We start from the raw sequence: 15,286 nt of genomic DNA on the forward strand, positions 1-15,286 counted from the left end.
TACCCTTTTTTTAAAAAAAAAAGAAAAATCAAAACTGCAAATATTGCTAATAAACATGAGGTGAATTTAAAGACATTTCTTAGAAATAAACTGCAAACTTTTGTGATGGCTGTTAGAATAATCAGGTTGAATTTAAAATGGAAAGCTTAAGGGCGCCTGGGTGGCTCAATTGTTTGGGCGACTGCCTTTGGCTCAGGTTATGATCCTGGAGTCCCAGGATCATCCCTGCTACTCCCTCTGACCCTCCCCCCTCTCATGCTCTCTCTCTCTCAAATAAATAAATAAATCTTAAAAAATAAATAAATAAATTTTAAAAAATAAATAAATAAACTGGAAAGCTTAAGAAATTTCAGGAAGAAAGCTGTTTTAACAAAATCAAATATTAAAATTAAATCTACACCAATACCTATTTAGTAGAAAGTAAAAGACAACTGAAAGCTAAATTTTAACAAGTTAATAAAAATATATGAATTTAAAATTTTAATATTTAGAATCATGTCTCAAATTATAGGAGGTGAAAATGACTAAGTATCTAGCCTAATTAACTCAAAAAAGTACTTTTCATTATCCAATTTCATTCTTCTTTTTATCATTGTCTTTTCCTCCATAACTTTGACATTTCTTGAATCCTTTTTTTTTTTTATCTTAACTATCCTTCAGGTGAGACTGTTAAACAGTAGTTGTTACCACAAAAAGAACAAGAATCTCTGGTTTCAACTAAGTAATAAAAGATAATTTGAGTAAAGATTTTCCCCAAAAATTCTTCCTGTGTTGTTGTTGTTTTTTTTTTAAATAAAACTGACATAACACTACATTAGTTTCAGGTATACAACATAATATGTTCATATCTGTACATACTGTGAAATGACCACAATAATCTAGTTAATGTCCAACATCACACATAGTTACAAATTTTTTTTCTTGTGATGAGGACTGTTAAGATCTACTTTCTTATCAGGGCACCTGGGTGGCTCAGTCAGTTAAGCATATAACTCTGGATTTCAGCTCAGGTCATGATCTCAGGGTCATGAGATCAAGCCCCACGCTCTCCCTCTCTCTGCCCCTCCCCAACCCCCTTTCTTAAAAAAAAAAAATATCTCTTATCAAAACTTTCAAATATACGATAGAGCTTTATTAACTATAGTTGCCATGCTATACATTACAACCCCAGGACTTGTTTTATAACTGGAAGTTTGTACCTTTTGACCACCTTCAACCATTTCACCTTACCCCCCCCAACCCCCAGGCTCTAATCTAGGAGTTCATTTTATTTTTTGTTTTTGTTTTTAAGACTACACATACAAGTAAAATCACATGGTATTTGTCTTTCTCTATATGACTAATTTCACTTAGCATAATACCCTCAAGGTCTATCTATGTTGTCTCAAATGGCAAGATTTCTTTCTTTAAATGGCTGAGTAATATTCCTCTGTGTGTGTGTGTGTGTGTGTGTGTGTGTAAACACCACATTTTCTTTATCCATCAATGGACACACAGGTTGCTTCCATATCTTGGCTATTGTAAATAATGCTGCAATAAACATAGGGGTGCATGTATCTTTTTACAAGTTAGCATTTTCATTTCCTCAATAAATACCCCGAAGTAGAATTGCTGGATCATAGGGTAGTTTTATTTTTAATTTTTTGAGTAACCTCCATCCTGTTTTCCTAGTGGCCCTACTTACCTTTCATAATAGCAGATATCACTTGATGATCACCTCTATTTATAGAGAGGCTAAGAATCGGAAATGCAGCTACAATGTGTAATTACAGAGAAATAATCTTTGGAAAATTCAGAGATTTAGAAGTAAACCTTAAATACTAAATATATACCTAAGATTTTAATTTCTCATGAAAAATTGAGATAATTCAATTTTCATGGATTTATTCAACACATTTTGCTATTAATTACATATGGCTAATCAACCACAGGTTCATGGTAATCAACTGAGGCTCCTGAAAGGGATAGGCAAGTATCCAGTGTTCCATGAGTATATCAGTATTTTCTGGCTCCAAAATGTCTATTTATCTAGGACTTTGCAGCCTCTGCCAGCCATCAGCACCCACCCACAGTGGAAATCCTGTGGCCCAGGCAGTTTATAAGTAATCAACCAAACATCTATGGCTCTCCTTACAGAAAGATCACAGGCAGTCAATAACATGTCTACTGTATTTTATTTCCAATACAGAATAAAACAATCTAAGCAAAATCTTTTAAATAAAATGTAGCTTTCTATGAGGACTCTCTTAGTACTGTTGTAATTCTGAACATCAAGTTAAAATGTCTCTCAGGGGTAAAGAACAAAGGCCTACTTTGCAAGAAAAAAAAAAAGGAAAAAAAATGCAGTAAGATCAATTTCTTCCAGATACATAAATAGGGAAACTAAAAGGAAATTAAATACTATGATTAAGCTTTACTTTCTTTGAGGATACAGGATAGATTTTCAACAGATATACTGTCTTTTAAAGCAATTTAAAAAATCCCTTTTCCTTAAAATTGACCTTAAAAAAAGTTTATCATACTAATAACATATGGGGAAAAAAAGGTTCTTATCTATAGTTCTCACTACATGGTAGATTATTCAAAGTGTACCAAAGATAAAACATAAACATGCCGTATTTATCTTATTACTTTAAAACATGTATATTGTCATTAAAGCATGTTATAATTGTATTCATAGTCCCATCTTAAAAAAGAAACATTTAAGTGAAAATACATGCATTGAGCTTTCCCCCTGTAAAAATGAGTGTGGAGAAAATGTTTCCTTACCTGTCATAACAGTTGATATCATCCAGCCAACAACCTTGCTTCACTATTTCAATGGAACCAGAAATATTCTTCCAGGTAGCAAAACAATGTCGCCTTTTATCTTTGTCACCATAACAGGGTTCAACACCAGTTCGATTGGTTCTATCTCTTTCCCAATTAGCATTATAGAAAATACACTCCTGAGTTTCTGATCTACCAAGTATAGCACCTATAAGATAATAAAACAACAACTTAATATAACTGTATTAGCTCTTAAGAGATTGTCTCACCATATACCAAACTCAAACTCAGATGTGCCTAAAACGTCAGTAACTTACTGTCTTCCTAGTGTTGTAACACTGAGTTTAAGTTTCCACATCAATCTCCATACTTGAAGTATAATAAACATAGTAATAGAAAGTGACCAAATATATCTCAAGATTTCTCTGAAAAAGGACAGTTTCACTTCATTTAAGAATGTCCCGGATGAAAAGCAGTAAAATTGTTAATTTAATTAAATCTTGATCCTGGATAGATTTCTTTTCAATATCCTGTGTGACAAAATGGGAACTAAGCAAAAGCAGTTCTGCTGCATAATGAAGTACAACGGTTTGCCTCAAGATAAAGCCTTGGCATGACTGAGTGGGGAATTAAACCAACCATGGTTATTCAGACTTGGGTATCTGACAGACATGTTCTCAAAAATGAACCAACTAAACCTATTACTTCAAGAAAAACAAGTGACAGTATGCAATGCCAATGATAAAATTTGATCTTTCAAGCAAAAAAGGAGGATTTTGGAAAATCTGTATCACCACCATTAGCCTGACACTTTCCCAACACTTAAAGAATTCTCTCATGAGGGGACCCCTGGTGGCTCAGTCAGTTAAGCATCTGATCTTGATTTCGGGTCTGGTCATGATCTCAGGGTCATGAGATCAAGTCCTGCTTCGGGCTCTGCCCAGGGCATGGAGTCTGCTTAAGATTCTTTCTCCCCCTGTCCCTCTGCCCCTCCCCATCCCACTCCCACTGGCACGTGCCTGCATGAGCAGCACTCTCTCTCTAAAAAAGGAAAAAAAAAGAATTCTCTCAGGAGATCAGTGGAGATATTAATACATGTAACTTTTAAATATTGAATAATGAAATGTGCCAATAATTAGTAGGTCTATATAATTCAGAGAACCAATATTCTCTAAATGAATTACATGTGATGTTATAAAAGCATTCGTGGGTTAAAAAAATCCATTTAATGTTCAAGATAGTCCCATAGATTTTAATGTTACAGAGGACAAAAAGTTCATTAATGGTTTCAGATTCTGCACTGTAAAACTAACTTTTAAAAAACTACCTCTTGTCTTATGTGGAAAAACAAGGTGCTGGAATACCCAAAATAATTCTGAAAAAGATGTACAAAGGAGAATTCATACTACCTGTTTTTAAGACTCACTATAAAGCTTCAGCAATCAAGCTAGTGTGGTCTCAGTGAGAAGACAGACACGCACTTCAATGGGACAGAACAGAGAATCCGGAAATAGACCCACATAATGTTCAGTTGACACACAGCAAAGATGCCAACACATTTCAGTAGAGAAAACACAGTCTTTTCAACAACTATGCTGGAACAATTGGACATCTTATGAACAAACAACAACAAGACAAACTTCAACTTGTATCTTACACCATTTACAAAAATTAACTCTGAACATATCAAAGACCTAAAAAAATCTAAAAGTATAAAACTTGTATAAGAAAACATGAAAAATCTTTGTGACCCTAAATTATGAAAGACTTCTTAGAACATGAAAGACATGAACTACAAAAGAAAGAACTGGTAAGTTATGTTTCATTAAAATTAAAACTTCTCTTTGAAAGTTCAAGGGGAAAAAAGTCAGACTCAGAGAAAATACCTGCAAATTATGTTATCTAAAAAAAAATGCTGACATTCAATATATAGACAAACCTGTCACAACTCAATAATAGTAATTTTTTAAAGCCACCAAATTTCTAAAAAAAATAGACAAAAGATTCAAAATAACATGCTTTGCTGAAGATATATGAATGGAAAACACTAACATGAAATGATTCTCAGTATCATTAATCATCAGAGAAATGCAAACTGAAATTCTAATATTGATTAAAATGGCTAAACAAAAACAATCTCAAATGTTGATAAATATGTAGAGCAACTGGGACTTTCACACATTGGTGGCTGTAATGCAAAATGGTCCACCCACTTTGGAAAGCCAGTTTGACAGCTTCTTATAGTAAACATACACCTACCATACTACCTACCCAGCAATACCATGCCTAGGCATTTACCTAAGAAATAAAAACATATGTTCATGCAAAAATCTGTACATGAATGCTTGGAATGGTTTTATTTATAATCAACCCAAAACTGGAAACAACTCAATATCCAGTACTGCTAAATGGATAAACAAACATCCATACAATAAGAAGAAATGAACTAGTGATAACAATAACAACATGGATAAATCGCAAACATATTATGCTATATGTGATTCCATTTATACGATATTCTGGAAAAGGTGAAACTATGGGGACAAAAATGAGATCAGACGTTGCCAGAAGCTGGGAGTGAGGGGAGAGGGCTGATTACAAAAGGGCTTGAGAAAATTTTTCAGAGTGACCAAAATATTCTACATTGTAACTGTGGTCGGAGGTTTTATGTCTTATGGGTTAATCACAAAGAATTGTTTTATCAAAAAAATACATTTTATTCTATGGAAATTATACTTCAATAAACCTGACTTTAAAAAAAAAAGCAAAAAATCTACCATGTGTTGAGTTTTGGTATAATATCAGAGAAAAACACCCACAATTATCTAAAAATACTCATTTTTTTCTAAAACTATATCTGTGTATGACCACATTTCCTTCATATCAAAAGAACGTATCACAGCAGACTTAATGGAGGAAGAGATACAAGAATCCAGTTGTCTTCCATGAAAACAATCATTAAAGAGATCTGCAAAAATTTCATTAATTTTTTTTGTTTTGGAAAACATTTTTCATAAAAATGTTCTTTTGTGAACATGTAATGGATTACTGTTACTGTTAAATAAATATTTTAAAATTTTGTCAATTTCTAATGTGATAAGAATGATAGATAAAATCCCTATTTAAAAAAAAAAAACTTTCTGGGGTTCTACATTTTTAAAAGTCTTAAAGTTGAAACCAAAAAGCATGAGAACTTGCTGCAGCTCTGCAGTGTCTCAGGACACAGATGGGATTATAAGCTGCTAAAATCTGTGGCAGTATTAGTGCTCTGGACTTCCTCTCAACGACGGAAGAAATAATAGGAGGAGATCTATTATAAACTAAGGCTGGTAACTCCATGTTCTTTGTAGTCTATAAAAAAAAAAAAAAAAAAGGGTTGCTTCTACTATTTACCTGTATAAAAAAATACCTATTTTCTAAGTTATTCCTTTTCAGAAACTTGTTACTGAACATAATAAAAAAATTTTAAAAAAAAGAAACCTGTTGAAAATACCAGCAAAATAAGTTTCCTCCTTTACTAAATAACCCAAAAACAATCATGCACTGTCACATTATTATCTGAAAACAAGGTATGGCAAACTTTTTCTGTAAAGGGCCAGACAGTAAATATTTTCTGCTTTGCAGACCACGTGGTCTCTGTCACAACTACTCCATTCCGCCATTACAGCACAAAAGCATCCACAGGACAGTATATGAATGAGCATGGTTATGTTCCAATAAAACTTTATTTATAGACACTAAAAATGAAATTTCAGGTAATTGTTACACGTCACAAAATACTGTTCCATTTTCAACCATTTAAAAATGTAAAAATCATTCTTAGTTTACAGGCTATAAATTTGGCTCACGGGATGTGTGGTCAGCTCTCTCTTAAAACAATGTCCTAATTTCAACAGTCTAGCTAACCTGCCTTTTGTTTGATTTGTTTTGTTGGGGACGGGTCCTCTGTAAATTACCATTCATGTAATTTATGTTAAAAGCCACTATTTATTATTTTTAATTTCCAAAGAAAATGCCACTGAAGCACAGGAACACTATAACACCATTTAAACTAAACAAAACTGACAAAAATAAAATAAAATACTGCCTAGAGCAGAAATGCCAAATAGGTTTCATCTTCGTGTCAATTCCAATAAATTAACAGTAGCAGCCTGGAGTAGCATATTGAGAAGGATTTTGAAGTAAGAGTCTTGAAATTAGTATTTGCCACGTCTGTTCTAGAGAAAAGATGAACAAATGACCATTTCTTCATTTAAAAAAATACTTTCTTCACTTAAAATTTAAAGGCAAACAAGATTTCAGCATGGCTTTCCAGGTCTAGACTATCACTTGACTGATATTTTCCAGAGACAGAAAGAATCCTGCTTATATGGAAAATTGTGACAATCTCATCACCCCCTCCTCAAGCTGATCCTGTAATCAGTCTCTATCCCATATCTCTAACTGAACACGAAATAACATAATTATAAAAATAAAATCAAATTACACATTTTATGTTCTTAAGCTTGCATTGTGACTTTAAAGATGCAATTAAAAAAAATTGGCAAAAGTTGCTTATATGTATGAATTTTTAACAGCAACTTCCAATTTAAAATTTTCTGAAACTTAAAACTTCTACCAAAGTAATTCCAAACAGTTCATACTATTTTCAAAAGAAATAAACAGACATAAAAGGTATGTGCTCATGGTTTAGTATAGTGGTTCTTAACTAATTATGTACAACAGAATCCCCTATGTTTTCTCAAATTCCTGTCTGAGTGCCATTTGGAGCCCTGGGGGATGAGTAACTGAAAAGTCTATGATGTAAGGTATATATCCAGAGAAAGTGTGTGTGTGTGCGTGCACGCACATGTGTGTATGTGTGTTCTTTCCCTTTCTGACAAAGACCCACTGGTGATCTAATGTTCCTCTCTAGTTAAGTACCACTGGCTTAACAGATTGTGACCTGAATTTGGAATTTAGTTCACAAACTGTGGCCTTGAATAAATTACCAAAACTTTCATTACCCTGTTTCCACAACTGATTCAATTTCCATAATAATTTTGTAATTATTATGGATAATTCCATCATTTCATAATTCACATTTAGCCTAGTTATAATAAATCAATAAGTCTAATCACAGAATCCAGTATCAGAGTTAATTTAGATAACAGTTCTATTTCCAAAGTACTACTTATTTTAATGACTAGTACCATTTTTCCTACCATTAAAAAAAAAATAAAAAGCAACACACTTGATCTGAAATTTGGTAGAACATCTGACCATAAAATAGCCCTGCAAAAGTCATATTTAAATCTAAAATACCCCTCCTATGATGAAAAAGCAAATTCACCTAGAGTGACTACATCTGAGGACAATCAGGCTTTTATTTTTTAAAAGCAGTAAATATAAATATAATACACCCACACTAATTTTACACAAACTCTTCCAGAAACAGAAAAGAAGGGACTACTTCAACTGATTTTATGAGGCCACTATTACCTTGATAACAAAAACAAAAACAGCACAAAAAGAGAAATACAGACCGATATCTCTTATTAACTTAGATGTTAAAGTCCTCAGCAAAATTTTGGCAAACAGGGGGCACCTGGGTGGCTCAGTTGTTAAGCGTCTGCCTTCGGCTCAGGTCATGAAACCAGGGTCCTGGGATCGAGCCCCGCATCAGGCTCCCTGCTCCACGGGAGGCCTGCTTCTCCCACTCCCACTTCCCCTGCTTGTGTTCCCTCTCTCGCTGTTTCTCTCTCTGTCAAATAAATAAATAAAATCTTAAAAAAAAAAAAAAATCTGGCAAACAGAATCCAACAGTATATTTAAAAAAAAATAATCCACACCAAGTAGGATTTATTTCAGGTATGTAAGGTTAGTTCAATATTCAAAACTCAATCAATGCAATCTGCCAAATCAAGAAACTAAAAGACAAAAATCACACAATCTATCAGTACACCAGGAATAGAGGGGAACTTCCTCAAACTCACAAAGAGCATCTACAAAAACACCAACAACTAACCTCATACTTAATGGCAAAAAACTAAATGCTTCCCCTCTAAGATCAAAAACAAGATAATGATGTCTACTCCCATTACTCTTAACACTGTACTGAAAATTCTAGCTATCGCAATAAGGCAAGAAAAAGGAATTAAAAGCATGCCAATTGGAAAAGAATATATAACTATTTCTATTTGCAGATGAGATGACTGTCTTTGGAGAGAATCCCAAGGAATCTTCAAACAAAACGTTAGAATGAGTTCAATAAGGTCACAGGATATAAGATCAATACACAAAAACTGCATTTCTGTATACTAACAATGAAGTGGTAGAAATGAAATTTAAAATGTAATACCAGTGCGGTGCCTGGGTGGCTCAGTCAGTCAAACATCCAGCTCTTGATTTTGGCTCAGGTCGCGGTCTTGGGCTCCCGAGACTGAGCCCAGCATTGGACTCCCCAATCAGCACAGAATCTGCTTGGGATTCTTTCCCTTTATTTCTCCTTCCCCCTCTGCCCCTCCCTCCTCTTGCACACATCTGTGTGCACTCAAGTGCACTCTCTCTCTCAAATAAATAAAACCTTTTTAAAAAATTTTTTTTAAAAATTGTAACTATAAAACCAGTTACAATTGCTCCTGAGTATTAAAATACCTAAGATACAATCTGACAAAATGTATAAATCTATGTGATAAAAATTATAAAATGTTGATAAAAAATAAAAAGAAGACTTGAACACTTGGAGAGACATACCATGATAATGTATAGGTTTAATCCAATTCATATCAAAATCACATCAAATTTCCTTGTGGACATAAATGAACTTATTCCAAACATTTTTGAAAAGAATAAAGTGGGAGAATTCATGCTTACTGATGTTAAAGCTTACCAAAGTATGACCATGTGGTAATACAGGCAGGACAGACACAGATCAATGGAACACAGAGAACACCCAGGAAGAGATCTACACAAATATGCCTGATTAATTTCGGACATATAAACAAAAGCAATTCTACAGAGGAGGGAAAGCCTTTTCAATAAATAGCGCTAGAGCAATGGGGACATGGTTCAAGCAAATATTTCTTAAATGCCCTCCCGTTTGCTATCTATCATCATTTTAATAGTTCCTTAAAGCGGGGCACCTGGGTGGCTCAGTTGTTAAGCGTCTGCCTTCAGCTCAGGTCATGATCTCAGGGTCCTGGGATGGAGCCCCACATAGGGCTCCCTGCTCCGCAGGAGGCCTGCTTCTCCCTCTCCCACTCCCCCTGCTTGTGTTTCCTCTCTCGTTGTGTCTCTCTCTGTCAAATAAATAAATAAAATCTTTAAAAAAAAAAAAAAAGTTCCTGAAAGCCGAGCTCTTGCAAAAAAACCCTCCTAGGCTAAATCCCACATGTGACAATTTTCATGTTTTTTCAAGGTAGATAAACAAAATCCTAGAAGTCCTTTAATCAGAATTACTCCTTCCCCCAAAATATACACCACTTGCAATCCAACATAAAATGTATTCTTTTACATTTATTTAGTGTTTTTGATCAATTGCCTATATACATTCATTTACATGTCAGAATGCCAGTGAGTCTAAAACTATCCATCTTACTTGCCCTCCAAATACAAACAGTATTTAATGGATGATAAAATGTAAAAAGCAATGTAACAACTGAATAAAAAACCCACCAACTACTACTGCTTCCCAGCTTCAAACAGGTAGCTGGAATTGAAATATCTTTAACAATTACATTAATTTCTTTTCTGATTAAGATGACAATGTTTTTCACAGTCCTGTGACCTGCATCACCCTATCACAATTTTCCTATGTACGCAACCAACGTTAAACAGAAAGAATTGTTTTGACATCTTACAAATATGAGGCTCACTTCCTTTTTTAAAAAAAAAGATTTATTTGAAAGAGAGAGAGCACGAGAGGGTGAGGGTCAGAGGGAGAAGCAGACTCCCCGCTAAGCAGGGAGCCCTGCAGGGGCTCCATCCTGGAACTCCGGGATCATGATCTGAGCCTCCTGAGCTGAAGGCAGACACTTAACCAATTGAGCCACCCACATGCCCTGGGGCTCACTTCTGAAAATGTTTTCTAATGGCGTCTGAAACTATCAATAAGTCATTGAGAATACAGTATGAACGGCATGCAACTGAACGCCTTCCCCCAACCTGTTCCTCCTATAGGCAAATTAGTCCTCTAGGAGGGGTTAATGAAGTTTCAAAAATAATAAACAAAACTTGATAAGCAATTCTTGTTTCCCTTTCACATATTATTGCTTCCTGCCACTCTAAGGGTAGAACACGCGTCCAAAGAGAATCAGCAACAGCAGGCAGATTAAACTGAATGATGCTTTTAATCCAAAACATTTTGTAGTATAAATTAAAAAGACAGAATAGTATCAAAAACATTATACAAAAGAATTTTAGATAAGTAATTGGGAAATTCTAGTATAGTACAACCCTTTATGGCACCAAGAAACCCTAAAATAAATAAATATATGCAGCATTTTATTAGTTCAACAGGGATTATTTAACAGTCTTTCACTAGGCTAAGTAATCATCCACCTACCCAGAAACTTGCAACTTGAATGAATATCATAAAATCCTCAATTTGAAGGAATTCCCAATTTCCCCCATAAGGTATTTTTTAAATTTTGACCAACCTGAAATACACAAACCTTTGTATATTTATATGAAGCAGTCCACTGTATACTTATTTTAATGAATTTAGTTTTACAAATATTTTAAAATCATACAGCACAAAAATTTTACAAAACAATTTTGTTCAAATTTCACATGCATCTCCCAACAAGTGTCCTCTCATTCTTTTTGAGTCATCGAAAACTATCAAAACATGGATCATCTTCACTTCCATTTAAGTTGCTTGAGAAGCAATACGCTTTAAAGTCATATAGAATACTGTCACTGGAAATGTTTTTCTAAACCAATAATATCTGTTCATATAATACTAAGTGATTTTTTTCACTGTTTTATAGGTGTATTTTGTGATCTTCATAAAGTAACTACTTACAATATTGCTTTTTAAAACGAGCTTTTAAAGTGTTTTTTTTTTACAGCCTCTGTAAATAGTTTACAACAAATGATAGTAACACTATCAACACTACGACCACCCCCAAGAATAATTTATTTGTTTAAACTCTTTATCCCCTTCTACCTAGTCCCTTAGGAAACTGACATAAACATTCACTCTAGCACTGACTGGCATCATTTCAAGCTTGTCTGCCTTTTCCAAACATATTTTCATTCAAAATAAAATTGAGAGAGCCTCAAAATACGAAAAATTCTGTAAGGATTCAAATATAAAACTACTCTTCTTCTGAGGAATAATCCTTTAGAGAAAACTAGGCTTTATATTGAGTAGTTACAGATGAAAAAAAAATTGACCATATGCTTGTACTATAAATTAACACACCAAGATAAGGGCTACAGATAAAAGCTGTAGGAATTAGGGATGATAACCTAGGACCTCCATTAGACTATGAGCTTTCTAGAATAAGCCCTGTTACCCCTTCTGTATCACCAGTGCCCAACACAATACAGGAACTCAATAAATGTACTCAAAATCAATTCACACAGAAAAGAAAAAAGCAAGCCTTTACGGAGGAAGTGGGACTAAAGCAAACTATTAAGGAGACACAAAACTATGAAAAACAAAGGCAGGGAAGATAATGACCAAATAAGCGGGGATGTGAATAATCACAGTGTTTGACAAGACTGCTCTTAATAGACATGTGCATTCCATATTGTTTAGTATTGGGTATAATCAAGGCAGGTTTGCAAGACATCAGAAGTTAAGAAAAAGAACAGAAGTGATATTTCTAAGATTAATCTGAACACAGTGAGTATTAAAGTGTGTTGGAATGGAAAGAAACTCAGTAAGCCACACTAACTACCCAATAAAAACCAAGGATTTACAGTATCACATGCTGACCCGACAGCCACAAGTATCAAAAGGAATGGCAAATGAGAAGACATAGATAAGTTTTTGCTTTCCAGAGTCCCTTATTTGGTCCCTCTCAGTGTAAGAAAGTAAGGGATAAAAGTGATTTGGTTTATAAAAGTGATTTGGGTTTAGATGGTTGGCTGTTTCTAAATGCTTATCTTGTAACATCTGACAAAACAAAGCTGGCTTCCATACTATCTATCCTTTGTTTCTCTTTGTTGCTAACTCTCATCCTGATACTTATTCCTACTGTCATGAAAGATACATATTTTCAGGGATAAGATATCTTCAAAGATGAAGCACAATAGCAAAGTGTTTTTGCCTACAGCCACAAAATGTGTGGGATATCTATAAATGCACAGGATGCAAGATTAAAATAGTTCTACCCAGTTCTCTGGCACTCATTCGAAATATGAATTACATCAAAACAAATACAAGTAGATACAAGTATTACCTAGACTGTGTAAAATAGATTTCTGTTATTAGATGTTCATCTTGTGAGGGCAGGGGAGATCATGGTGACTGCAGCTAGAGGCCAGTACGCCCATCAGAATTAATGCGCCATTTTAGAAATTGTACAAAAGCCAAAACTGGGCATAAATTTAAAATAGTAAGAGATAAAAGGTAAATTTTCAAAATCAGAACAGAGCTCTTAATATAGATTAAGGAAACACACACAGAGTAGTTCCTACTAAAAACAATCTACACGTCTCAATTACAGTGAGAAGACATTATGTATATTAAGGTTTTTGTAGTGCTTTATTTACTTGGAAGATGCAGCCTTTTTTTTTAGTAAATCATCAAACTCTGTCTGATGCAAAAAGACTAAAAATGGATCATTTCAGCCGCTATGAAAGTAATGTGAAATATCACCCTTGAGGAGCCAGTAGTACCAAGAGTGAGAAACTGAAAAAACAAAACAAACAACAAAAAAAAACACCTCATCACAAAAGTTTTCATCAAAGTAATTGGCAGTTTAAAACCAGCAACTGAAGAAAATTAGCAATACTTACTAGTTTTAACTAGCAATACAATTCTATTAAAGGAAAAGAAGGAAGACTGAAAACGAACTATGACATTAAATAACAATGGATATAGAATCAACCTAACTAGCCTTAAATCACTAACAGTTTTTTTCATATTTATAACCAAGATTCCTAGTATTAGAAAAGAAAAAAATCTAAAATTCTTGTTTATTACTTTTGTGGTATGTAATTTCTGTCCCACTTCAAAACTCATTTTAATAATATTTCTATGCAACTATAAACACATTATAGGTCTTCCAGCATCCTTTCTTTTCTATATTAACACACATCATAGAAGACAAGTCACCTTCCCTATTTGGTTGCCCTGGGCTGTTTTTAAGTATTAGGAAGAAAAATCCACAATGTGCCAAAAGCCTTCTGATAAACATGTTAGAAATATGAGGAAGGAGAATAAATCTTCAAATAAAATTTCTGCATGATAATAAAAACATTTTAGGCCCTGTTAATCTTTTTTTTTTTTTAAACTAAGCACCTCCTTACTACCAATCACCTCTAAAGGAAAACACACTTTCCGACATTCTTCCCAGATTTTTTTTTTTTTTGCCTTACCTGTTATACTCTGTACTTAGTACTATCAGTCTGACAAAATATTACAAGATTCTGTCCATCTAGCTCAAGTAATATAAACTAGAAACACAACTACTATGGAATAAACTAAAAATCCAAATGTTGTAATGTTGTGATACCAGACATAGTGTGCGCACGTGTGTGTAATAAGGAGTAAAAATACTTATAAGTCAACATTTAACCACTGGTTATTTAAGGACTCCTAATGTTAATTCCTGACAAATTACTAAGATAACCACCTAAAATGTATTACAACATTGTTAACTCATAAGTGACTAATTTTTCCCATATAGATAGTTCCAAAATAAGTATATATCTACTGTGTAAGGACCAAGATTTTCTTATTTTTTTTTATGTTATGTTAATCACCATACATTACATCATTAGTTTTTGATGTAGTGTTCCATGATTCATTGCGTATAACACCCAATGCTCCATGCAGAACGTGCCCTCTTTAATACCCATCACCAGGCTAACCCATCCCCCCAACCCCCTCTCCTCTAGAACCCTCAGTTTGTTTTTCAGATTCCATCGTCTCTCATGGTTCATCTCCCCCTCCGATTTCCCCCCCTTCATTCTTCCCCTCCTGCTATCTTCTTCTTCTTCCTCTTTTTTTAACATATAATGTATTATTTGTTTCAGGGGTACAGATTTTAATTCCATACAATTAACAGTGTTATATTAGTTTCAGGTGTACCATGTAGTGATTCAACAATTTCATACATCACTTGTTGCTCACCACAAGTGCATTCCTTAAACCCCATCATCTATTTGACCCATGACCCCACCCACCTCCCCTCTGGTAACCATCAGTTTTTTCTCCAGATTTAATAAAGACCAAGGAGCACCTGAGTGGCTCAGTCAGTTAAGCATCCGACTCTTTATTTTGGCTCAGGTTGTGATCTCAGGGTCCTGAGACTGAGCCCCGGGTCAGGCTCCACGGTGAGCATGGAGCCTGCTTAAG

General features: G+C 34.3%; 1 protein-coding gene across 1 annotated transcript in view; it reads right to left on the reverse strand.

The window, feature by feature from the left end:
* ACVR2A (activin A receptor type 2A) overlaps positions 1-15,286 on the reverse strand; it is an 83,142-nt gene that overhangs the window by 32,789 nt on the left and 35,067 nt on the right. Inside the window, exon 2 of the mRNA XM_006727673.3 lies at positions 2,770-2,977. Coding sequence (XP_006727736.1) covers positions 2,770-2,977 — 208 coding nt within the window. The remainder of the gene's footprint in view (positions 1-2,769; positions 2,978-15,286) is intronic.

The sequence above is a fragment of the Leptonychotes weddellii genome, chromosome 3 (assembly GCF_054177405.1).
Source record: "Leptonychotes weddellii isolate Sample4059 chromosome 3, ASM5417740v2, whole genome shotgun sequence".
Lineage (NCBI taxonomy): Eukaryota > Metazoa > Chordata > Mammalia > Carnivora > Phocidae > Leptonychotes > Leptonychotes weddellii.